Below are 26,329 nucleotides of genomic sequence, written 5' to 3'. Positions count from 1 at the left end.
AAGTAACCTTATCCTTGTAGTTCTACATTGTTATTTATATGGGCAACAGATCTTTAAATTATTTATTGAGCATTTTTTGCTCTTATGGAAAAGTAGTTGCTTATTGCTTTCCTGGGGGTCCTGTTGTTGCTGTTGTCGTTAATAAAATCAACACGATTACATGAACTGAGGTCCAGTTATGGTAACAGGTGTCTCCAAGCGCACTATGGGGTTCATTGCATTTTTAGCTACATGTTAAACATGTCATGACAATGGCGATGAAAATTTCTTATTCAAAATAGGCAGTCTGCAGCATTGCAATGGGAAAAATACTGTATTTTTTCTACAGGATTTTTTCGGTGGCTTCTTAGAAATTAACCACTTATGAGCAGATTTAAAAATTTATAAAATTGTAAAATATTATCAATGCAAAGGTGTTGGTTATTCCTGGAGTAGTTAGGCCTACACAGTGCAAAGCTGTTTGTGTTTTTGTCTGTTCCCTTACTGATAGGATGTTTTGGGAGCACCGTTGCTGTTGGCGGGCCTCTTTAACCCCAGTCTCCTCCTCACTTCTTCCCCAGAAGGTTATGCACAAGTTTAACCTCTCCTAATTGAGTGTCATCTGAACTACCAGTAGTGTGATGGTTGAAAATACATGTTACTTTTCAGTGATCCTGTGTAAATACACTTTTTTTAAAAATGTACACATATATGGTAGTATTTCTGGTTATTTTTATAATTTATTTTACATCCCAAAGGCTGTACCTCTTATTTACAAAAATAATCTGAACTAGCAAGCCCAGGTCTTCTTGGCCGTTGAGAAAGGTAATTCAATACACGCTAGGGGGTACTGAAATCAAGTAAATGAATGGATCTTGTCAGGGTGTTATAACATTGGTTGAGTTCAGATAACACATCACCACTTGGTGACCTGTAGACTGAATCACCCAGGTCTAATAATAGAGGAATTTGTTGCACAGTGTGTGTCTATCCTTAAGGCTCTGGAGGTGCCTTGCTCTTTTAAGAGCTCATGTCAGGCTCCATCCACACCTTGTCATGCGATGACAAGCATCTAGAGGTATCTTAATTACAAGAATGGACATTCTGGCATTCATTTTAGAGATGATCAGAGAATTATAAGCGGTCAAGAGCAACTGCTTTGAACAACGCAGCGTTCATTTATTTGTTTTAAATGGACACTTTATACAAAATTACCTGCAAATCTGTTAACCATTTAATGAACTTTCTATGTGTTGGGTTGAATAATAAAAACATTTTAGCAACAGAGTTTTCAGATTCATTTTTACTGGAATACTTAGTATGCATAACAGATGTTTTAAGCAGAAACAACAGCAGAGCACACAGAATAAGATAATAAACACAGATTATATAAAGTAGCAGTCTAAGTGCCCGTTAGGATTTAAGGTTCAGGTTCAGTAAAACAATCAATTTCAAATGGTTTGAAAATATACATGAAGAGACAAAAATAATTTCAACTCATCACATTCATTCAAAGAAGTTTTATACTGGTATTTTACCCCTAAGTCAGCGTCAGAATCTTTCAGAATGGGAAACCCTTTAGATAATCTATTTTATATGAATTTACTTAAAAGCATTGAAATATATATATATATATATATATATATATATATATATATATATATATATATATATATATATATATATATATATATATATATATATATATATATAGTTTCAAAAGTTTACATACCACAATGAAAATGTATAATTTCTAGAAATTTCTCAAAAACAGAATTTTGTAGCAAAAGTTTTGCTTGTGTGGATGAGGAAAAAAAAGTTATAAGAAATAAATGTCTACAATTATTTATTTCAGCAATTTCAGCAAAAACTCAAAACATGCTAATTAATGTATTATATATGTGTTCCTACAAATCCAAAGCAGTATAGGGAAGTGTAATGTGTAATATATGTATATATTTCAACTGTCCCCCAGTGTGGAGCAATCTGTCTTTTCATCTAAGGTGATCAGCAGTCTGTGTTGGAGTTTTAACCATGATGCTGCTGCCTGTGTGCTTTCCTTTTCTCTGTGTGCATTGTATATAATAACAAGGCTTCCCTGTAATACCTTGTATTTGTACATTGCTCTGAATCATTTCTCACTAACATTTCATTCATGACAGTGTCCAGGAGGTGGCCAGGATTGTTTTTTGATGTGGATTACCCCTTGGCCAGGTTTCATTGTAAGGGTTTGCCTGTTTCTTGGTTCGGCATGCCGCTCCCCCTCAAACAATGCTCTTGTTGTGTGCATTTCAATGTGTGCATCACAGCCTCCTGCATGTGCTTGTTACACCAGCTTGCCGCAGTGAACAAATCCATCTTCAAAAGTTCCCCAAGTGAAGCTGTGCAATGTATTGTATGAATTCTAATAATATTCTGAAAGATTAGGTAGGTTAAGATGTTGTTCTAGGTGACCTACTTTAGATAGCGATCATGACAGATTTTATATAAATCTGTTTAGGTGGGTAAATACAAACAGACAGAAAAGTAAGATATAGTGTGTGTTGTAGATAAATAAAAGCATGGATGAATGTATAGAACAAATACACAAGAAAAGGGGGTAGTGCTGCAGCTGACCATTTCCCATGATACTGTCATGATCCCTGCACTAACAGCAAAGCACACCAGAGCTACGACTGTTGCCTTGTTTTATTAATGTGTTGATATTGATCCTCCTGCATACATTTGTATATGTGGTTTGCTATATTACTGATTGCAATGGAGCAGATTAAGAGGTGCATTGCACTTACAGAACAGTTAACAGGGCCAGAACACAGCATCAGGGTTGTGGCTGCTTTAATCACTGCTGTCTCCCAGTGCATGTGTTCAGTGGCTTGTCACTGTGCTGTATACTGAGAGTCCAGCCTGGTGCATGGGACACTGGAAGGATTTTAATTTAGGATATAAACATTCTGTCCTTCAGTAAGAATCCATTACATTCTTCAATACTTTCTTCCTTTCCCTTTTCCTGTTTTACACATGCTGATCACGTTTTTAAAGAGCTTTAATTTAGCACAGGGGTACACCGTTCAGAAGGGAGGTTTCAGGTTTGCAAAAGACACGATTAGCATTAACAATGTAGTGTTATTTTCTACTGTCAGTGCTTGAAATCTTAACCAACTCCACTACACAGTGACTATATGTTCTAGCTAGCACTTTCTTGTATAAATTGATAGATTTTAAAATGTATCGATTTTGTTATGTTGGATTGCACTATGTTTAATGTTTACATCGGTTACTAAAGGGGTTTTCATTTCTAATGGTGGGTTTTTGTACTTTATCACAGTGGATTTTGCAAGCATCTCCAGGTAGAAACACTGCTCGTTTATCACAGTGGATTTTGAAAGCGTCTCCAGGTAGAAACGCTGCTCGTTTATCACAGTGGATTTTGCAAGCATCTCCAGGTAGAAACGCTGCTCGTTTATCACAGTGGATTTTGAAAGCGTCTCCAAGTAGAAACGCTGCTCGTTTATCACAGTGGATTTTGCAAGCATCTCCAGGTAGAAACGCTGCTCGTTTATCACAGTGGATTTTGCAAGCATCTCCAGGTAGAAACACTGCTCGTTTATCACAGTGGATTTTGAAAGCGTCTCCAGGTAGAAACGCTGCTCGTTTATCACAGTGGATTTTGAAAGCGTCTCCAGGTAGAAACGCTGCTCGTTTATCACAGTGGATTTTGAAAGCGTCTCCAAGTAGAAACGCTGCTCATTTATCACAGAGGATTTTGAAAGCGTCTCCAGGTAGAAACACTGCTCTTTTATCACAGTGGATTTTGAAAGCATCTCCAGGTAGAAACACTGCTCGTTTATCACAGTGGATTTTGAAAGCGTCTCCAAGTAGAAACGCTGCTCTTTTATCACAGTGGATTTTGAAAGCATCTCCAGGTAGAAACGCTGCTCTTTTATCAGAGAGGATTTTGAAAGCATCACCAGATAGAGATGCTGCTTAATTATAAGAGGATTTTGAAAGCATCTCTAGCTAGAAACACTGCTCGTTTATCGCAGCCGCCATCTGGAGACAGCACTGGCAGGCACTTAGTAGGTAGCAGTGGTATTCTAAGAGGGGGCTTTTCAGTGGACTGGAGAAGATTAAAAGAAAAAAGAAAATTAATTCTCTATTTATCTGTGTTAAGGTGATGTCATGATCGTTCAACTGTTCGGGATGCAAAAGCTTGTTCACCTGAGTGCACTGTGAAGGAGCCAGGTGCCAGCTTTGTGTTAAAAGTTAAACTGCAGATTGCACATGTAAATCTGAACATTCACATGAAGTAACACAGCATGATGTCGCTTGTGGCAGCTCTGATTCACAATGAGTTCTGATTCTGTTCCTTTTTTTATCTTTTTTTTATTATTGTTATTATTTTTGCTTAAGTATAAGCAAGGGGAATATGTAATACAAGGTTAATAAGTATGCAGAATCAAATGCTTGCTGTGCTCCTTACAAAATTAATGAGATTTATAGTCCAGATCATTTTTTTCCCAAACAACATTTGTCAATCTTGTCTACCAACAGAATATTATTGTTATAGACTGTTTATAACCAACATCACCTTGCAGGTTTGTTTCTGTGTGCCTCAATATCTCCAGTTTTCTGTTGCTTTTTACATCTCTAAACAATGCTGTTCACTTTTGCTCATGAGGTCTCTTTGTGATTGTCTTTCTTTTACATGATGCTGTATTTTGTTTCTTTCCTTTTAGATTAAATATGTAAAGGTCTGATTACAGTAAATGATAAAGGTAAGACCAATTCTAACACTGGGCTTAAAAAAACCTACATCTTGCTTGTTTATTCAGCTCTATTTTACTAACAAGCTTGAATTAATGTTGCTTTAAAAAAAAAAAAAAAAAAAGAATGACAGTTTTTGTTAAATTGGGCTGCTAATTGCAACTGAAACACTGAATGAAATGTTGGGAATTAATACATGACCAAGTGGCAGCATGAACAGTACTTTGCAATCCTAATAGCATTTCCCTGCCCCTGCATGTCTGCGCTTTAACTAAAAACAAAATACTTTTTCCTTTTTTTTTTTTTTTTTTTTGTGCCTGTTGGCCTGGGGCAGTATCTGACACTAACACCTGCCATACTGGAAAACGTCTTTGTCACTTTTTTTTTTTTTTTTTTTTTTTTTTTTTTGTTTTGTTGCAGGAGAGCCAATGGGAATTAATTCCATTTAATTTTTCTTTTTGTTTGTTTTGTTGCTGAACAATCTTGAGATGGTGTAGATCAGAAGTGGCATGTGCTGTGCCGCTGCTTCAGAGTCAGCTTGGCTTAATAAGTGTGGTCTGGGGAGGAGGGGAGGCGGCAGAGTGCCAAGCCTGGGCCCCTCGGTGGAACAGCTGGGTGAGGAAGAGAAGACAAAAGGAAGGAAAGCTGAGTGCATGAACCTGAAGGAGTGTGGGAGGGGCTGTGTTGAGTGTGTGAACATGCAGGAGTGTGGAAGGGGCTGTGTTGAGTGTGAAACTGAAGGAGTGTGGGTAGGGCTGTGTTGAGTGTGAACCTGAAGGAGTATCGAAGGGGCTGTGTTGAGTGTGTGAACATGAAGGAGTGTGAGAGGGGCTGTGTTGAGTGTGAACCTGAAGGAGTGTGGGTAGGGCAGGAAATTTAAAGCACAATTCACAGGATCAAGGGGTCGTGACAACACACTTGCTGAAAGGAGGAATGCAGAAACTATTTAAACAAATAAAAAGCACACATTTTACCCTTTTGGTTCCTGAATATCCTGATCTTTATGAGCCAATTCAGGAAATATAATAATATCTGATTTTAGTTTTTGTTTTTAAAAAAACAATAATTGTCATATTGTCTAGTGAGTGCAAAGTTTTTCCAAAATAGAAGTCTGTGTGTTCAGCATTTATCTTTATATCTAAATTTTCATCATTAGGTTGTGTAAGTTTAGTGCTGATTGAGAAATAGAATCTAACACCCCTATCCTAAAGCAAACCTCGGCTGAAATTTGACAAAAACAGCTCAATTGAATTGTGTATGAATAGTGTTCAGCATTTTCGTTTTTTATCTTAAAAAAAAAAATCCAGGAATTTTTCTGAGTTTATTTTACATATATTAAAATAGGGATAAAATCGGTACAAAATTGTTTTTAATTGAAACATCAGTAAAAATCAGGGCAAAAAATCTCAGGAAAAAAACACTCTACATGTGGAATACAATGAGGAACAGTTCTGGTTTCTGATTAGGTTTAATGTCCCTGGCATGCATGATGAAGCAGAATCTGTGCAAGTCGAAGCCACATTTTCCCAAGTTAGCTGGTGCTTTGCGAACTTTTGGGCAATCGCTGTGCTGACAGAATTAGTTTCTACAGATGGTATGAACAAGACATCACCACAAAACAAGCCAGGTTTATTCACCTTCAAATCATAAAAGAAAATTGACAACTAAAGCATCACCATTTTCTGTCAAATATTTATGATTAAATTTGTCGGCGTTAGGCAGTGTTTTACTACAGACAGTCCTGTCGCACGAAGTCACCAATACATACCTCTCTGCAATAAACAGTGGCTGTCCAGCAAAGCACATCGCTGTGACAAACTCATTAACACAGTCACTCTGCGCTCTCTTTTTATTAAAGTGCGTGTTAAAGCTGGATTAATGGATTGCTTGTCTCTCAGTTCACTTTCATGTTTTAATTTAATGTGTCGCTTATTTTTCAGTATGTTATTTTATTGGCAGTGTGAACACGCACCTCAGTGCAGCAGCATTTGCAGTGCTATGCATCCGCTGCCTCATCTGACCCACTTCTGCTATTTTTGCTTTTTGCATACTTAGAAATATTTGTTTTCTTTTGATTATTCATAAAATGATGTATGTTTTCTCTCCCTTCCTCATCCATTAAAAATATAATATTTTTGTGTCAGTATTTCAATTTAGTTTTTGATCAAGCTAGTAGTTACTATGCCCAGCAATTGCCACAATAATCTGACTTTGATTGGCCAACATAATCAGGTGTTAATGTGTTTCAGGACAGAGAACCACGTTTGAATGTTATTTGATCCTCTGATGTCTAAACGTCTGCTGTATCCTAGGATACAGTGTAGAACTGCTTATTACAATGTCGGAATCAAAATAAAACAGCATTTTAATTAAAATAATGTGCATTTCCAAGAAAATAGTACCAGGAAAATATTGAGTAATAGACAAAAGTCAGGTATAAATCAGTAAAAACTGACGTCCAGTAAAACAATCCTCTAATTTTTCGGTAAAATTCGGAATAAATCAGAAACGCGGAACACTATGTATGAAGTATAGTAGATGTACATACTGTTTTGGGTAACAAACAAGTGGCTAATTAGATGTATGATTTATAGTTATTGCCAGAAGCAACTGTAATATAGTTTGGCATTACTGGCTTTAATGGACACATTTTGCTTAGGCATTAATACAGAGAGAATTCTATTGAAACAATATAAAAACCGACATGTTTTGTTTACAAAACTACGACGTCCACACAGACGCAAAACACAAGTTTGCTGAGCACATGCATTGCTCTGCCTTCTGTTCTGCAGTGCAGGTAGCTGTTAGCCAGCCTGTTATCTGAATGCCTCTCGCCGCTCCTAGTTAAAACATTAAGGTTGGTGCCAGGCAGCTTCCAGGAGGAATTATAATGATTGTATGAGAAAGCCTTTATCTATTGTGGTATCACTTGCACACTCTGCAGCTGCCATCTTCCTATCAGTCAGGCTTGGATGAGAGGGAGCTTCAAGGCTGGTGACTTGGTGAGGGCTCGCCAGAAGGAAAGTTTCACTGCTGGAATGTGTGAGCTGTAAAGGCTGACGGCATGTTGTGGGTGATTCTAAGTTGCCTAGGTGTGGCTTACACTTGCATGTGCTTGTCTGTTTATGCTATGGAGCTTTGATGGTTGCTGTTAAGAGACCCAGTGGGCTCAGTCTGTATTACTCTGACCATCTGCTCCTCTTTTTAGCTACTGGAACTTAAGATCCTTTCTCATATATACACACACACACACAGTGGCTTGCAAAAGTATTCAGACCCCTGACCAATTCTCTCATATTACTGAATTACAAATGGTACATTGAAATTTTGTTCTGTTCGATATTTTATTTTAAAACACATAAACTCAAAATCAATTATTGTAAGGTGACATTGGTTTTATGTTGGGAAATACTTTTGAGAAAAATAAAATACTGAAATATCTTGCTTGCATAAGTATTCAACCCCCACACATAAATATTTGGTAGAGCCACCTTTCGCTGCAATAACAGCTTTAAGTCTTTTGGGGTAAGTATGTACCAGCTTTGCACACAGTGTCGGAGTGATTTTGGCCCATTCTTCTTGGCAGATTTGCTCCAGGTTGTTCAGGTTGGTTGGACGACGCTTGTAGACCGCAATTTTCAAATAGTGCCACAGATTTTCAATGGGATTGAGATCAAGACTTTGACTGGGCCACTGTAGGACATTCACCTTTTTGTTCTTGAGCCACTCCAATGTTGCTTTAGCCTTGTGCTTGGGATCATTGTCCTACTGAAAGGTGAATTTCCTCCCAAGCTTCAGTTTTTTAGCGGACTGAAGCAGATTCTCTTGCAGTATTTTCCTGTATTTTGCTCCATCCATTCTTCCTTCAATTCTAACAAGATGCCCAGTCCCTGCTGATGAGAAGCATCCCCACAGCATGATGCTGCCACCACCATACTTCACTGTAGGGATGGTGTGTCTTGAGGCATGGGCAGTATTAGGTTTGCGCCACACATAGCGCTTTGAGTTTTGGCCAAAAAGCTCTATCTTGGTCTCTTCTGACCACAAAACCTTTTCTCACATCACAGCTGGGTCACTCTCATGCTTTCTGGCAAACTCCAGACGTGCTTTCAGATGGTACTTTTTGAGTAACGGCTTCTTTCTTGCCACCCTCCCATACAGGCCAGTGTTATGCAGAGCTCTTGATATGGTTGACTGGTGCACCATTACTCCACTCCCAGCCACTGAACTCTGTAGCTCCTTCAAAGTGATAGTTGGCCTCTCTGTGGCTTCTCTCACAAGTCTCCTTCTTGTTTGAGCGCTGAGTTTTGAGGGACGGCCTTTTCTTGGCAGTGCCTGGGTGGTGTGATGCAGCTTCCACTTCCTGATTATTGATCCAACTGTGCTCACTGGGATATCCAAACACTTGGATATTATTTTGTACCCTTTCCCTAATCTATGCATTTGTATTACTTTATCTCTAACTTCTGTAGAATGCTCTTTGGTCTTCATTTTCCTTCAGATTCACAGCCTTACCAATGATCCTTCAACAGTGGGGTTTTTATCCAGAAAATGTGACAGCAACTTTAATGGTTCACAGGTGGAGGCCAATGGTAAGGTAATTGTGTCCTCGTTAGGGCAATTTCTTTCATCGGTGCAAACTGGGAGCTTCCACAGCACAGGGGTTGAATACTTATGCAAGCAAGATATTTCAGTTTTTTATTTTTCTTAAAAATATTTCCCAACATAAAACCAATGTCACCTTATAATAATTGATTCTGAGTTTCAGTGTTTAAAAATAAAATATCAAACAGAACGAAATTTCAATGTACCATTTGTAATTCGGTAATATGAGAGAATTGGTCAGGGGTCTGAATACTTTTGCAAGGAGGTATACATATATAGTATATATATATACTATATTATATATAAGAGTCATAGCTTTATAGATCTAGCCGAACAGATGCCAGTTTGGACATGTACACAAAATCACTTAACATGACAGTCATGGGATAAAATTAAAAACTTTAATATAAAGTCGAACAGGTGCCGTTTGGACATGGCAAATTAATACCTGTCATGTATCAAGCTATAATATGATATTTTTAGCTCGAGCTGATACGATAATCTATATAAATAGTATAGTTTAAGATCTATATATATTAAACCGTCTGGACAGTTGCAATCAAATATGGAGAACTTTTTTTTTTTATATATATATATATATATATATGGAAGACAGTAATATATATGACCTTTGGAAGACAATTGCATCATTTGCCCATGACCTTTGGAAGACAGTAATATAATTGCATCATTTGCCCATGACCTTTGGAAGACAGTAATGCAATTGCATCATTTGCCCATGACCTTTGGAAGACAGTAATGCAATTGCATCATTTGCCCATGACCTTTGGAAGACAGTAATGCAATTGATTCATTTGCCCATGACCTTTGGAAGACAGTAATGCAATTGCATCATTTGCCTATGACCTTTGGAAGACAGTAATGCAATTGCATCATTTGCCCATGACCTTTGGAAGACAGTAATGCAATTGCATCATTTGCCCATGACCTTTGGAAGACAGTAATGCAATTGCATCATTTGCCCATGACCTTTGGAAGACAGTAATGCAATATATATGACCTTTGGAAGACAGTAATGTAATTGCATCATTTGCCCATGACCTTTGGAAGACAGTAATACAATTGCATCATTTGCCCATGACCTTTGGAAGACAGTAATATAATTGCATCATTTGCCCATGACCTTTGGAAGACAGTAATGTAATTGCATCATTTGCCCATGACCTTTGGAAGACAGTAATGCAATTGCATCATTATGCCCATGACCTTTGGAAGACAGTAATGCAATTGCATCATTTGCCCATGACCTTTGGAAGACAGTAATGCAATTGCATCATTTGCCCATGACCTTTGGAAGACAGTAATGCAATTGCATCATTTGCCCATGACCTTTGGAAGACAGTAATGGAGAATTGCATCATTTGCCCATGTTTGGAAGACAGTAATGCTACTGGATTTTATTTTATATAGAACAACTGATTTCTCATCCAATCAGAGCTCTACCTCTAGAAATCTTTTTTTTTTTTCAAAAACAGTCCCTAGAGAAAGGTAGGACAGACATTCTGTGACCTTTGGAAGACAGTAATGTAATTGCATCATTTGCCCATGCCTATGACCTTTGGAAGACAGTAATGTAATTGCATCATTTGCCCATGACCTTTGGAAGACAGTAATGCAATTGCATCATTTGCCCATGACCTTTGGAAGACAGTAATGCAATTGCATCATTTGCCCATGACCTTTGGAAGACAGTAATGCAATTGCATCATTTGCCCATGACCTTTGGAAGACAGTAATGCAATTGCATCATTTGCCCATGACCTTTGGAAGACAGTAATGCAATTGCATCATTTGCCCATGACCTTTGGAAGACAGTAATGCAATTGCATCATTTGCCCATGACCTTTGGAAGACAGTAATGCAATTGCATCATTTGCCCATGACCTTTGGAAGACAGTAATGCAATTGCATCATTTGCCCATGACCTTTGGAAGACAGTAATGCAATTGCATCATTTGCCCATGACCTTTGGAAGACAGTAATGCAATTGCATCATTTGCCCATGACCTTTGGAAGACAGTAATGCAATTGCATCATTTGCCCATGACCTTTGGAAGACAGTAATGCAATTGCATCATTTGCCCATGACCTTTGGAAGACAGTAATGCAATTGCATCATTTGCCCATGACCTTTGGAAGACAGTAATGCAATTGCATCATTTGCCCATGACCTTTGGAAGACAGTAATGCAATTGCATCATTTGCCCATGACCTTTGGAAGACAGTAATGCAATTGCATCATGCCCATGACCTTTGGAAGACAGTAATCAATTGCATCATTTATGACCTTTTGCAGACATATATTCTAATAAATCCCATCATTTGCATGACCTTTGGAAGACAAAAAAGCCCATACCTTTGGAAGACAGTAATGCAATTGCATCATTTGCCCATGACCTTTGGAAGACAGTAATGCAATTGCAATTTGCATTTGCCCATGACCTTTGGAAGACAGTAATGCAATTGCATCATTTATATGACCTTTGGAAGACAGTAATGCAATTATATATATGGAAGACAGTAATGCAATATATATATATGGAAGACAGTAATGCAATTGCATCATTTGCCCATGACCTTTGGAAGACAGAATTGCATCATTTGCCCATGACCTTTGGAAGACAGTAATACAATTGCATCATTTGCCCATGTATCTAATGCAGTAGACAATTTCATACATCAGACTAAAAAAAGGTTTTAAACGATACAGTTTCATTATTCAATAACATTGATATAACCCAAACATTTACTTTGCCAGTACTTTGTTTCCATTGTATTTCAGTTCACTTAAATGACCCATAGAACTATTTAAAGGAATACTGAGTGAGGCGTTTCATTTGCTCTCGATGACCACATTATTTTCTATTCCAAACTGTCCTTGCTGTTGGCAGTGCAGGTCTCAGCACTGTGTGTATGTGAAGTGCTGGCTTGAACTGTGGTGCTCTCTGTATTTCTAGGCTCCCTTAGTGGCAGTGCGAGTGCTGAGATCCCCGTTGCTGTAGGAACGGACTCCACAGATCAGGTCTCCCCTACAATGCCACGCTCCACAAAGAGCAGAGTCCCTGGGAAACTCCGCCGCTCTGCCAGTGCCATCAGCAAATCCTCAAACTGACTGTGGGACCTTCGATTAGCTTTTACGAATAACATTAGTACTTTTCATTATTGTCTAATCATTCTTAATTTCTTCTTGTTTTTTATGAAAACAAGTTAGACCAGTTGGAAAGCAGTTGGTGCAAACACCCAGAAGAAGGACAAGAACTATAGATGTGTTTCTTTTTGCTGTACTTTATCTGGTTTGTTAGGGATACCTGCAAAACAAACACAACCTGTTAGTATTGCAAGGCTAGTTAATTTGTTAGGCGCAATATTTAATACATGTCTGTCATTCAGTACAGTACATTCATAATTGGCCAAGTAAGATGAAAAAGGAACCTAATCCATTTAAGAGCAACAGGTACAAAATTGTCCTTTTGATGGCTTTTTAACAGTACTGTTCTTGGTGCTTTGTTGGTAGTTTTCCCAATACTTTTTATCTTTTTCACTCGCTGTGCTTTTGTGACCCTCAGTCCAAGAAAGCTTGTTCATGTTTCTTCACCACACACTTCATTACCTCTTTTGAAAGCACGGTGCTGTCCGTGGTACTGAGGAAACCACCATTCTCAGAAAGAGGGCCTGAAGGGGCCTGCTTTAGAAAGACCAGCATGACATCGCCTTCCTCTGCAAAGCAAGGAAAAACACTGGGAACACGGCACCCGAAAAAACAAAACACAAGAAGGGCACTCAGAAGGTCGTGTTTGTTTGTTTGTTTGTCTTCCTTTTTTAAATATTACTGTGGGAACAGATGAATATGCATATTGGAATTGAAAAAAAAAGGATTCTTTTTTAATACTGTTGTATGTGTTGCAAAATATTTTACAAATCAGGGCAGATGAGTTTGGTTTAAAAAAAAAAAAAAAGATATTCAGGGATACTAAAAATAAAGTTATTCATGACATTTTATAACAAGTTATTTGTAGTATTGCTGAAAATTGTACGAATGATTATCTAAAAGTTGCAGAGTTAAATACAAGATGTGTGTCTCGGTCAGATTTGCACATAACCTCTGCATGTTAACACTAGCTTACTCAGCCAGCACGTCTTTGAAGACAACCGGGATGAAAGGAACGATTTGGTCATAGGAAGAGAATCTATGTCTCCATTTCCTTTGCTTTGTGAGATTTTTTTTTTTTTTTTTTTTTTGTGGATAATCCTGAATTTTAATCTGTATTGCCTTTTAGTTTGGCAGTTCATTGCTTTCTACTTTTTGCTTTACTTCACAAACACTTAATATTAGGCGAAGGGTATTGGTTCCTTTCTTTGCCACATTACCTTGCATGATCTTCAGAGGATTGAATCGTTATATAGTAGCATAATGTAGGTTAAGTGTCATTAAGTTCTTGAAACCAGAGTACATTGACATTCCAATTTGTGTACAACTAGATGTTTCTCTTAGCGATCCAAAAAACTACATTTAGTTTGTTTTCCCCATCTAGCATAGTTTTGGGTTATGCAAACTAAATTTAAATAGTATAAATATAATTTCTTACTACAGAAGATTATTTTTTCTTCTTGTAAAGCTACAGATTTTCCATTGACATCCATATATGTTATTTTGCACTCTATCTGTGTTAACATGAAGTGAATGCGTCTTCTGTTTTGAGATGAAAAATGCTTTTAAAATTGTTATCATATGTAAATATTGAGTAATATTTGAGAAAGATTTGCAGTTATGTTAAGTTATGTTTTTTTGCTGTCGGTTTTTGTGAATTCGTTGATTTGATTAACCCTGCAATCAGAACCTCAGGTGTTGTCCTCTCTGCACATGCTCTCCGTGTGTCTAGACCAGAAACTGGAACGTATTGCTCAGAGTGCTGATGTAATACCTGACTTGAAGACTGATCTATTCCATACCCGTTGCAGCCGAGCAGGCCGTACAGTGCACTTAATATTAATGTCAGGTTGGACGATACATTGTGTGTCGTATTGAAGTGAATACAGTACTGTTCAGGGTTTCATTGCTTGGATAAATTAGAACGATAACTGATTGCCTTATATTATAGTTTTTACTTTATACTGATCTATATGCCAAGTGGTTGTGTGCACAAGCACATTGCATATAAACATATAGGTAGCTATTCTTTATTTTCATGCAGTCTTTTAAAAGATTGCAGAGCCAGTAGGTTATGGGTTCAGTACCTGCCACCTCTTTATTTATGTTTAAATATTTTAGTATTTTTCTAACCACCTTGACTGGGATACTGTGTAACATGGAGGTATGATAATGGCTTCAGCAAATGCAGGAGCAGGTGATTTTATAAAGCTAAAGAGACATTGAAAGTTAAAGCTTGATATGGATATACAATAACTCTAAACAATACACACAAGAATACCAGAATGCCAGCACTGAATCCAGTGTAGTCACCAGTTCATTTGAAAGCAGGTTTGTGTTTAGTTGTTTTTTCACTGCTGTCCCTTGATACTAGTCGCCATGTGAACCAGGTATTACATGCACTGCATGTGCTCTACTTCAGAAGCGACTCTGTCCTACTGCACTGCCTTACTGGTACATGATTATTAAGCACGCTGAGTTACATAGGAAGCGTCATCTGAGAGCTGCACACTCTGTGTGTATGTGTGTGTGTGTATATATATATATATATATATATATATATATATATATATATATATATATATATATATATATAAAATATGCATATGCAAATACAAATAAAATTGTATCTTACATTAATCTGTCAACAAGAGTTTAACAACAGAAGTAGTGTTGATTCTTCATGTTTGATAGGAAAATGATTTGACTATTTTATTTGAGGGTACCTCTTCTGGTGCACATGCCTGTAATATATTTGTAAAACAGAAAAGAAGCTTGAAATTACCATCTTAATTGTTAATATACAAAATGTTTTTATTGATAAAAAAAGAAGAGTCCTGGATATCTTTGTTATTAGAAAATGTCAAATTTAAACAAAGTTTCATTAAAAATTATTTGAAATTAAAAATGTCTCCTATTCAAATTACCTCTTGTTTTCCAGCAGTTGATGTCTGTTTCCTTGCGTGTCTGACATTAAGCCCCAAACCTTCAAACATTTTTGACACAGTTGTCATATGGATTTCATTGAACTTGTTTTGAAGAACCCTGAGTGCAATATTGAATTGAAAGTCCATGCAGGGAGAAACACTGGAGGTATAACAAATGTGCCATTCTGTTAATAAAGAGATTTCTGAAGTTAATGATTTTTAATGGAATACTGGATGCACTACATGAATAAGATGGCTCTGCAGAGAATGCTTTGGCCTCCTAAGGTAAAAGGGTACCAGCACCAGTACTGCCTCAGAATAACCTGGACACTCTCTCCTCTGACTTCAACCACTGCTCCTGCATGGAGTGTGGAGCAGCCTCAGAATAACCTAGACACACTCCCCTCTGACTTCAACCACTGCTCCTGCATGGAGTGTGGAGCAGCCTCAGAATAACCTGGACACTCTCTCCTCTGACTTCAACCACTGCTCCTGCATGGAGTGTGGAGCAGCCTCAGAATAACCTGGACACTCTCCCCTCTGACTTCAACCACTGCTCCTGCATGGAGTGTGGAGCAGCCTCAGAATAACCTAGACACACTCCCCTCTGACTTCAACCACTGCTCCTGCATGGAGTGTGGAGCAGCCTCAGAATAACCTAGACACACTCCCCTCTGACTTCAACCACTGCTCCTGCATGGAGTGTGGAGCAGCCTCAGAATAACCTAGACACACTCCCCTCTGACTTCAACCACTGCTCCTGCATGGAGTGTGGAGCAGCCTCAGAATAACCTGGACACACTCCCCTCTGACTTCAACCACTGCTCCTGCATGGAGTGTGGAGCAGCCTCAGAATAACCTAGACACACTCCCCTCTGACTTCAACCACTGCTCCTGCATGGAGTGTGGAGCAGCCTCAGAATAACCTAGACACACTCCCCTCTGACTTCAACCACTGCTCCTGCATGGAGTGTGGAGCAGCCTCAGAGTAACCTGGACACTCTCCCCTCTGACTTCAACCACTGCTCCTGCATGGAGTGTGGAGCAGCCTCAGAATAACCTAGACACACTCCCCTCTGACTTCAACCACTGCTCCTGCATGGAATGTGGAGCAGCCTCAGAATAACCTGGACACTCTCCCCTCTGACCTCAACCACAGCTCCTGCATGGAGTGTGGAGCAGCCTCAGAGTAACCTAGACACTCTCCCCTCTGACTTCAACCACTGCTCCTACATGGAGTGTGGAGCAGCCTCAGAATAACCTGGACACACTCCCCTCTGACTTCAACCACTGCTCCTGCATGGAGTGTGGAGCAGCCTCAGAATAACCTAGACACACTCCCCTCTGACTTCAACCACTGCTCTTGCATGGAGTGTGGGGCAGCCTCAGAATAACCTAGACACACTCCCCTCTGACTTCAACCACTGCTCCTGCATGGAGTGTGGAGCAGCCTCAGAATAACCTAGACACTCTCCCCTCTGACTTCAACCACAGCTCCTGCATGGAGTGTGGAGCAGCCTCAGAGTAACCTAGACACTCTCCCCTCTGACCTCAACCACAGCTCCTGCATGGAGTGTGGGCCAGCCTTGGGATGAGAAGGAACCCAGAGCCTGTCTGCTTTGCACCTGTCTTGTTGAAGTAAAGCACAGGTATTGATTCCAGCGACCCAGCCACCCCCCCCAAGCCACCAACAGGACTTCCTATACCTATACGATGCACAGTTTTTATACACATTATCTCTGCCAGTCTGATTGAATAGGTCATGAAACAGCACTGATGTTGTGATTTGAATCCACCACTTGGTGGTTTTAGAATTAGATAGTTTCTTTTGAAGTATAGGTTATATTCACAAAGCTTTCATTTGTGTTATTAAAAAAAAGTCAATAAAATACAGTTTGATATTCTTGAAACTTTTGGGATACTGCTGTGTTTTTTTTTTAATAACAAGTTCACGCATACCAACATATATGTGGTTATATGTATATATTATATATATATATATATATATATATATATATATATATATAATATATATATATATATATATATATATATATATATATATTCTATTAGTATATAGGGCACATACTTTATTTGTAAACATAGCCACTGTAATGCAGTTGTCATTTTTGTTAACATTAATAGGCAACAGTCATGTAAGAACATAAGAAAGTTTACAAACGAGAGGATGCCATTCAGCCCATCTTGCTCGTTTGGTTGTTAGTAGCTTATTGATCCCAGAATCTCATAAAGCAGCTTCTTGAAGGATCCCAGGGTGTCCGCTTCAACAACATTACTGGGGAGTTGGTTCCAGACTCCTACAATTAAATAAAGTGCATCCTATTTTCTGTTCTAAATTACCCTTTTTCTAATCTCCGTTTGTGACCCCTGGTCCTTGTTTCTTTTTTCACTTTGAAAAAGTCCCCTGGGTCAACATTTTCAATACATTTTCGAATTTTGAATGCTTGAATCAGATCGCTGCGTAGTCTTCTTTGTTCAAGACTGAACAGATTAAATTATTTTAACCTGTCTGCATATGACATGCCTTTTAAACCCAGAATAATTCTGCTTGCTCTTCTTTGCACTCTTTCTAGAGCAGCAAGGTGAACAGAACTGAACACAGTATTCTAGATGAGGTCTTTATGCATTGTACGGTTTTAACATTACTTCCCTTGATTTTAGTTAAACACTTTTCACTATATATATGAGCATTTTGTTGGCCTTTTTTAGAGCTTCCCCACGTTGTCTAGATGAAGACATTTCTGAGTCAACAAAAACTCCTCATAGATTCCTCCTTCAATGTCAGTATCTCCCATATGGTATTTATAATGGGCATTTGTATTGCCTGTGTGCAATACCTTACACTTGTCTGCCAGGTGTTTGCCACTCCTCCTATGTTTACGTCCACTGCAAATTTAACAAGTTTGCTTACTATACCAGAATTTAAGTCATTAATGTAGATTAGAAGAGCAGAGGACCTAATACTAATACTGAATGGTGCTCCACTGGTTACCTCGCTCAATTTTGAGGTTTCTCCTCTAATCAGAACTTTCTGTTTTCTACACGTTAACCACTCCCTAATCCATGTGCATGCATTTTCTCGATTCCATACTGCGTTCCGTTTTTAGAATTAATCTTTTATGCAGGCGTTTGTCAAAAGCTTTTTGGAAATCTAAATAAACCATGTCATATGCTTTTGACTTATCCATTGTCGATGTTCACAAAGCGCCCTTATATACTGTATAATATGAATTAATTCGCCAGGGTTTTGAATTGGATGGATTTTTTTTACACGGTATTTTAAGCGGTTTTAATAGGATCTCAGCCCGGTTAACCAGAGAACGTTCCCAGACCTATTCCTCCGACGCTTTTTATTTCAACGGTCCAAAGGAGCGGCTGCCTGTCATTTCTATGTCAAACAAAAATCTCAAACGAGGCAATTTTACACGACAGAAAATAGAAGTTTGCAAATTTTAAAAGAAGTCAGAAAAAGAGAATAACAATAAAATAAATTAAAACAAATACGAAAAATACACAAATGATAATTAAAAAAAACAAAACAAAAAACGGTCCTTGATGAGACATCATAAGAATGAATATCAAACAGCTACCTGCAACACAAATATTAGTATAGTCTGGTATTTATTTAGACTTGCATTTCTTTGTGAAAGAGGATACATACATGTGAACTGTCGCTTCTGAGGTTTGACTATAGAAATGCATCAGGCAGCGTGCCTGATCCTTGCAGAAACGTATCCACCACATATCCAAGGCAGAATCAGGTTCGTGAAGTCGCATTAGAATACATTGGCATAAAATCATGCTCTGCAAGTTACCTAAATATCATTACCCAAAATAAAATAAAAATAATGGACAGGTACTTTCTAAAAAAAATAAAAACAGCAAATGCATATACGGCTATATATAACGTTAGAAATGTCGTACGGGGTTAACGGGATTTACAATTAGAAGTAAGTTTACTTCATGAATTACATTTTCTTGTGGTGACAAGTGTCACCGGGATAGCTAGATAGCATTCGTTTGGTATTATTGTTCTTAAGTATCAAACATTCATAATAAATATGTACTACTATATGAATAATATTCCCCAGGAATGTATTTGTTTGAATAATAATAATAATAATAATAATAATAATAATAATAATAATAATAATAATAATAATAATCTGTTTAGATTTTTTTAAAGTGTCACTAGTTTCAGGAAATAGCAATCGTGTAGTGAGGTCATAGGGGATTAAAACACAGTTCTGTTATAATTTGCCACAGAGTAATGTCAAGTACCCTTGTATTCTACTGAGCTGTCCTCGACTCAGATCTGCTGCTATTATTGTCGCCTAAAATGTATTAATGAACTTCACTTAATGATGAGCCTATATGAAGTGTCTTGTAATATGATTAGCCTCTTCAGTTTGGACGGTACATATATACGGTGTAGAGAGATAGGCTACTGTAGTTGTTGTTGTTTTATACTTCTTTGTTTGTTGTTTTTGTAGAATGTTGTGTGGCTATTCCTTCACACAAAATGTGCTGTTCATAAATTGCATTTTGCATTTTACTGTGATTTGCGATATCGCGCCTAAGTTAAATAATGAATTTAATGTCTATGCTGCGTTATTGAGAGTGAGAGAGAAAAGAGGGAGAGGGAGATATTAAGCTTTGGTGGGTGTTTTTATCTAGCCACAAAGCTAAATAAAACGATTCATTGGTATTCCCTCGGCTACAACAAGGTTATCATATACAGCAGTCCTATGGCGCAATCGACCTACAGACCATAATAAACAGAGTTCCACAGCTATGCAGTATAGGCCCGACAGTAACGTTCCTCTGGCATTGCTCGGTGCAGGTTTAAAATAGGCTGTTGAATGTCAGGGAAATGGATTGGAAGAAAAGCAGAGGATTATACCAAAGGTAAAGAGTGACGTGGATGAAGTGGAATGAGGCTGGTCAAGGGCTGTATGATATCTATTTCTATATAACCATACACATCACTTCGCCTATACCATAAGTTTTAAATAATATTTTCCTGGGATGCTGATTGTAAAAATATTACCGTTAGACGCCCTCGAGTCCCTGTATCCCATAATCATGTTCAGTGTAACAGGGAGTAGAATTAGCCGCTGCTTCACCTTCCTAACTTAGCCTGCTGGACAACTTTAGGCTTTTTTGGAAACCTTGTCGACAGTCAGGTTTTAGTTTTGTGAAAGAACGACAGTCATCAGGTTTTAGTTTTGTGAAAGAACCATCCTCCCCTCAAAAAACAATTTGTCACAATCTTTCTAACAAACAGGCTATAGTTATTACTTGCAGCAGCTGCAGGTTATAGATCAATCAGGCAAAGTGCATATTGCGTATTCGTTACATTTCAAAGGACACGTTAGTCATTTTGTAATAGATATAAAATGTAACAACTTTTGAAGATATCAAAAAGTTGTTGTTTGCTATTTTTACTTATAAGAGGTACAATAGGCAAATACCTTACATACCACGTGTAGTGTTATAGAACAACTTGACAGTGATAACATTGCGCCTTTAGACTACAAGACGTGTATTAGTCTTTATAAATAGAATTTAAAAAAAAAATGAATGGCTAGTACAAATAGGGGAAGGCAACAGCATGGCTGGTAGGTGACGTAATCACACACGAAGACGTAAGCATTGCTATGAAGCCGGTTCTTCTGCTTGGATCTATGCTTTACGGACTAGTTCGCGCCCGCTCCCCATCTGTGTGATGTGTTAACCGAGTTTCGTTACAATATATTTATAATTTACAAACATCTGTATTAAAGTTGTTATTTTGTATACCACATAAAATCGAGATGCTTTCTATTTTCTAATTTAGTGACCAAAATCATTTCCATAATTTACAAACGTCTGAGAATAAATAGACCTGATAGGACCTGATATTTAAAATGATAGGTCCTGAAAATGGAAGTTGGAAATATAGTGTTGCTCGTGGTTTGTGATGATGAAAGTGTTGTACAGCAACACTGTAATGACAGGAAACTTGCTTTCAATTTGAAAATATTTTATTTAAATAGATGACAAACACAGTTGAAACATACGATTGTAGCACTATATAAACGCTAACATTTCAGAAAATAACCTGTGTATAGAAAAAGGTTGCATCTAAAGTAAGAGCTATACATTTTGCAAGAGCTGCGTATTTTTGTAAACCATTACGAGAGAGAGAGAGAGAGAGAGAGAGAGAGAGAGAGAGAGAGAGAAGAACAAAAAAAATGCAGTTTGACAAACACAAATATTTGGCTAAAACATGTTAAATAAATGTCAAAATGATTTACTTACACAAAAAACAATAATATACACAACAAAACCGTTGCGATTTGAAAAAATAAATAAATAAATAAAATAAGCATTGACCAACACATATTGCGATAATGATCAAATCATAACAACCTCATTAAATAGTAAAACATGAATGTTTACAATTAACTTTTAAGGCAGTTTTACAGCAAGATAGGTTATGTATAAAGTAACAGTAATTCAAGGCATTTATGGCTACACTAAATTAGCGTATACATTTTTTTGATTTGTTCCGTGACAAAGCTACATGTCAATGTCGAGCGGTTCACAAGCTATAATAAAGCTAATAAAGTGATAGTGAGAAATGTACAGCCTGTGAATTTAAAGGCATGATTTTTGTGTTATTTTACATAAGGTACACCTATAAAACACCCCTTCTTAGGTCTAGAAGCTATTACATTATAACATGTACAGCAGTTCTATAAAAATACTTCTAACAGTCAAACTAACGTTTTGAAAACTAAAGTAAGAGGAATCTGAAAAATATAGACTTCGAGTTATAGCTCCATAGATTATTTCAACGACCAGTCGGGTTTGAAAGAGGGACTTGTATTAGCCCCGCAGTGTGTGTACGTGATGCGCTCTGTTTAATACACACACCGTGGGTTTTTGTAATAAAGGCACGTCTGATCTAGTGGTTTTAGCAGGCAGGACGGACAGGCATTTGGAGAAGGATGACTTGCCTATTTTCTGATGGGTGGCATTTGTTGATGTGCCTTGTCAGACCCGGGGAGCTGTAGAAAGTGGCCGGGCAGTACTTGCATGGAAAGACTTGGGAGGAATGCAGGAGGCGAAGGTGGCGCTCTTGACTCGCTCTGCTGGGAAAGGTCTCGCCGCAGACGGGGCACTCCATGGAACTCAGATTGATGGGAGTTTGGCTTTGGGTTTCCATACAGGTGGACATCTGGTTGTGATTCTCGCCGCTGTCTGCATCTGAAAAGGACTGGTAGATGATGTGGTCTTTGTTGGTCTTGTTCTGTAGGAGTTGGTGTCCCAGGAGATGTTTTCTCAGGTAAGCCTGGCGTTTGAACCTCTTCCCGCACTGGTGACAATAGTAAAGGCCATCCTCTGAACCTGATTCAGATAAGCCAGGGCTGGGGGTCTCCCGATCGTTTGCGTTTTCGATCCTAGTGTCTTTTATGTCTTCTGGCGTGACCTTAAGGTCACCAGATAGCACCTTTGCGCTTTCAGGCTTGTCACTCAGCGCCGCGGATATTGTGGTTGGGTTTTGGGGTCTCGGTTTGTGCCAGCGCCGATGGGATGCCAGGTTTGCAGGGCAGCTGAATACCTTGTCACATTCTGGACACCTGTACTCTACTCTGACGATCCTGGAGCATTTGTGCTGGGCTAGTGAGAAAGGATCGGCATACTCTTCTTTGCACAGTTGACAGATGAATTCCCCCAGAGGTTTGTTCCCTCCGCCTGACAGTGGCCTTGGTTTTAAATCAACCGGTCCTTCCTTGATCCTGAGACCCAGGACCGGGGATGTAGTGACTTCGTCTTCGAAATGAAGTTTCCGGATCGGTTTGGGTTTCTTTGCAGAGGGTTTGCTTTTGCGCTCCGGGTCTGAAAGATGTCTTTTATTTGGGGTTCTGATCGCAGCAGTGAGGGTGGAGCTGACAGCATGGTTTTGGTTGCTGTTGCTGGAACCGATTTTCAAGTCCACAGGGGCAAAAAGGAACTGGTCTAAGGTGGCGAGAACCCCAGGGGTTGGGAAGGACTCGGCAGATATCGGCGAGCCCAGGTTGAAACTTCTCTCGAAAAATGTCCTCCCTTGTTCTTTGCTGATAGGGCGGGTGGGGCTGTAGAGAGCCAGGCACACGCTATCCGGGTTACCGAACTGGACCGGTTTCACATCCTCTACGGCAGTAGCGGGAGTGTCGGTAGTAGAGTTTGGCGATGCAGCAACGCGATCGGGACTGGATGAGACAGAGACGGGTGGAGATGAGGTGTTTTGGTTCTGCAACGCCTTCATATGGTCCTTGTCGTTCTCATCATAGCGGATCCTGTATGAAACAGACGCTGATTTTTTGTTTCTTTTCACGAGAAAACCTTTGGGCATCTTTGCGAGTAAAAGGCACTTGCAAATAAAAACAAATCAGGGTTCAACTAAAATCCAGTCGTAGGCGATTGCGGCAATAACGCCTTAAACTTTAACGTGTGGCGTATTTTCTTGCTATTGATCTTTCTGTTCCCGGAATGCTTTCGTCTCCAAGGCATAGCTGCACTCTTTTTAAGGAGGAATGAAGCTATTGTTCTCGCCCCTTGTTGCCACATCCCCAGCCAATCAGATGAAGCGAGCTTCCCTATGGATTTGCTAGTGGGAGGGTTGAAGGAGTGGATTTTGGGGGTAGGGTCTGCACGTTGGTGAGCAGATGTACCTGTGGGTTATTATATTATTCTCAGTTGTTTTGCCCCTCCTAGATGAAGGCACACGCCGGAGCACTCCCTTTTTACGGTCTGATGACTTTCTATACAAATGCACACGTGCCGTGGCTTTGTGCGTCTCCTTTGGGGGCCCACTGATCTGCCAAATGGAAATGTCCCTCACTGACACAATCATCAGCATTTACAAAGGAAATAGGTTTGGGGTTTGGGGGAGGGGGTGTAAGAGCACGTTACACTGACACAGCAACAAAGAAGTTTTAGTTGCAATATATTCAAGAGGCTATTTCAAAAGAAATTACTACGCTCAGAACAGTAAAACATAAAGGGATTGTGTGCTAGATTAAGCAGATCCTCACACAGCACTTTATTTACATGTAACATATAATGAATGTTCAAGCTTTACTTGCCATTTTTATAACACATCAAGAACTATATATATTTATTTACAATTGATTCGTATGTGTATGTGTGAGACTGCAGCAGTTTGACTTCCTTATAGTAAATCAATCAGATATTGCGCATACATACATATTAAAAAAAGGGCTTCCCGTCTTTCAGCACAATAGCTAACACTCCCCAAACTGTACACCCCGTTTGTCTATAAGAAAGGAAATGGACCTCTCTGCGGTGAAATAGGGCTCACAAGTAATCTGGCCGAAGAATACAGACGCGTGCTGCGGGTAATCAGGGGCCGGAATAACGCAGAGCATTTCCAAAACTGTCATCTCTCGATGATCTCCAGATTAAACGCACACGCTTTCAAAAGATTCCCGCTTTAGGGTATTATCCTAGCCTATCGTTGCAAGTTTACGTTTAATGTTCACAAACAAAGTACACGAATTATGGTCTCTATATTATCTAAGGGTTCACGTTATTTAATAGACGGGCAATAGCTTCGTGGTGCACCTTAATTTGTTGTCATTTTTAAACTGCTGTCTAAAGATTAGGTAGCCTATTGCAAATCGCTGTGAACATGAGCACATTAATATAAACTTCAGCATACTTGCACACTTTTTGTTGTTGCATTAAAGCAGTGTTTTAGAGATATGTAACATTACTGTAGATAATTACTTTATTAGAATAGAGTGACTTACAGTTAGTTTTACTCATTTAAAAAATAACAATGCAGAATAACCAAAAAATACAAAAATTCCATATTATTATTATTATTATTATTATTATTATTATTATTATTATTATTATTATATTGCTACAGTCCAAAAAAGGCCAATTCAGTGCAAACGTTTTTATTCATACAACTGATGAGAGTGATCGTTAGTCTTGTTTTTCTGCAGTAAAATACGCTCTAGACCTATTGGTTTATTGAATTTAAAAAAACGGCCAAATTGTTTTGAACCCAATTACCGTTCACTATAATCAATAGATCAACCTGGAAATGACCGGAAACTATATGCCATTATTTTATGAAGTTAAAATAACCTTTGGTACATAACAATAAAACGCGAGATGGTTACCAATGATACCAAACTTATCCAACCACAAACGCTGATCAATGTCAACAGCAACAACTAGGTCGCTCTGCTAGGAAATAATAATAATAATAATAATAATAATAATAATAATAATAATAATAATAATAATAATAATAATAATAATAATAATATCATCTCTTAACACTTTGTCTGCGTTAAGTGTAATACTTGATTGTTGCTCACACCTCAGACCGTTTTGGCTGGTGTTGGCTTCAATGTGTAGATGTAGGATTTGCCGTTGTTATTATAAATATGTATTATGTACAGTAGATTAGCTGTGTAATTTGGTTTGATGTAAACTCAATGTTTGCAGGAATTGCTCTTGTTTTGTCCGTCTGTCGGAGGCACGCGAGAACCAAAGTAGAATTCAGCTCCATCCTCTCTCTTTATTGTTCTCCAGATTAGCATAAAGCTGATGAGGGTCCAAGTCAAATAATTACACACCCCTCGTCAGAGACACGGGCCGCCATTTTAATAAGAGTGGAGAACAAGAAGTACCGCCGCGGAAATAGGGCGTCCAAAAACACACAAACACTGAGAGGACAGTACAGGTAAAACATCAACAACTGTGGCAATGCATAATGTAACACACCGGGACACTATAGAACTCAGAAGAACTGGTAAATATGTATAGAACTCAGAAGAACTGGTAAATATGTATA

General features: G+C 38.5%; 2 protein-coding genes and 1 long non-coding RNA gene across 5 annotated transcripts in view; 1 reads left to right on the top strand and 2 right to left on the bottom strand.

The window, feature by feature from the left end:
* The window catches only part of ralgapa2 (Ral GTPase activating protein catalytic subunit alpha 2), a 153,009-nt gene extending 137,963 nt beyond the window's left edge, over nt 1-15,046 (top strand). Inside the window, exons 41-42 of the mRNA XM_041253769.1 lie at nt 4,716-4,754; nt 12,327-15,046. Coding sequence (XP_041109703.1) covers nt 4,716-4,720 — 5 coding nt within the window. The 3' untranslated portion in view covers nt 4,721-4,754; nt 12,327-15,046. The remainder of the gene's footprint in view (nt 1-4,715; nt 4,755-12,326) is intronic.
* Nucleotides 9,995-11,792, bottom strand: LOC121317632. Of its 3 annotated transcripts, none has more exons than XR_005950513.1 (3): nt 11,726-11,792; nt 10,926-11,581; nt 9,995-10,338 (listed from the first exon to the last, which is right to left on the bottom strand). It is a non-coding gene; the product is annotated as an uncharacterized LOC121317632 (long non-coding RNA). The 3 variants fall into 3 exon arrangements; XR_005950514.1 differs by lacking the exon at nt 9,995-10,338 and adding an exon at nt 10,572-10,698; XR_005950515.1 differs by lacking the exon at nt 9,995-10,338 and adding an exon at nt 10,848-10,878.
* Nucleotides 15,047-22,398: 7,352 nt separating the features above from the next.
* Nucleotides 22,399-24,031, bottom strand: LOC121317629 (insulinoma-associated protein 1b-like). Its single transcript, XM_041253767.1, has one exon. The coding sequence runs from the start codon at nt 23,846-23,848 to the stop codon at nt 22,427-22,429; it is 1,422 nt and encodes a 473-aa protein (XP_041109701.1). The 5' UTR covers nt 23,849-24,031; the 3' UTR covers nt 22,399-22,426.
* Between the last annotated feature and the right edge of the window lie 2,298 nt (nt 24,032-26,329).

Source organism: Polyodon spathula, chromosome 6 (genome assembly GCF_017654505.1).
Source record: "Polyodon spathula isolate WHYD16114869_AA chromosome 6, ASM1765450v1, whole genome shotgun sequence".
Taxonomy (NCBI): Eukaryota; Metazoa; Chordata; class Actinopteri; order Acipenseriformes; family Polyodontidae; genus Polyodon; species Polyodon spathula.
The sequence above is the reverse complement of the archived record's forward strand: the minus strand, read 5'-3'. Positions and strand labels throughout refer to the sequence as shown.

Excerpts from the sequence above, each read along its gene's own strand:
- LOC121317629 (XM_041253767.1), bottom strand. The coding sequence starts at position 23,848 with ATGCCCAAAGGTTTTCTCGTGAAAAGAAACAAAAAATCAGCGTCTGTT.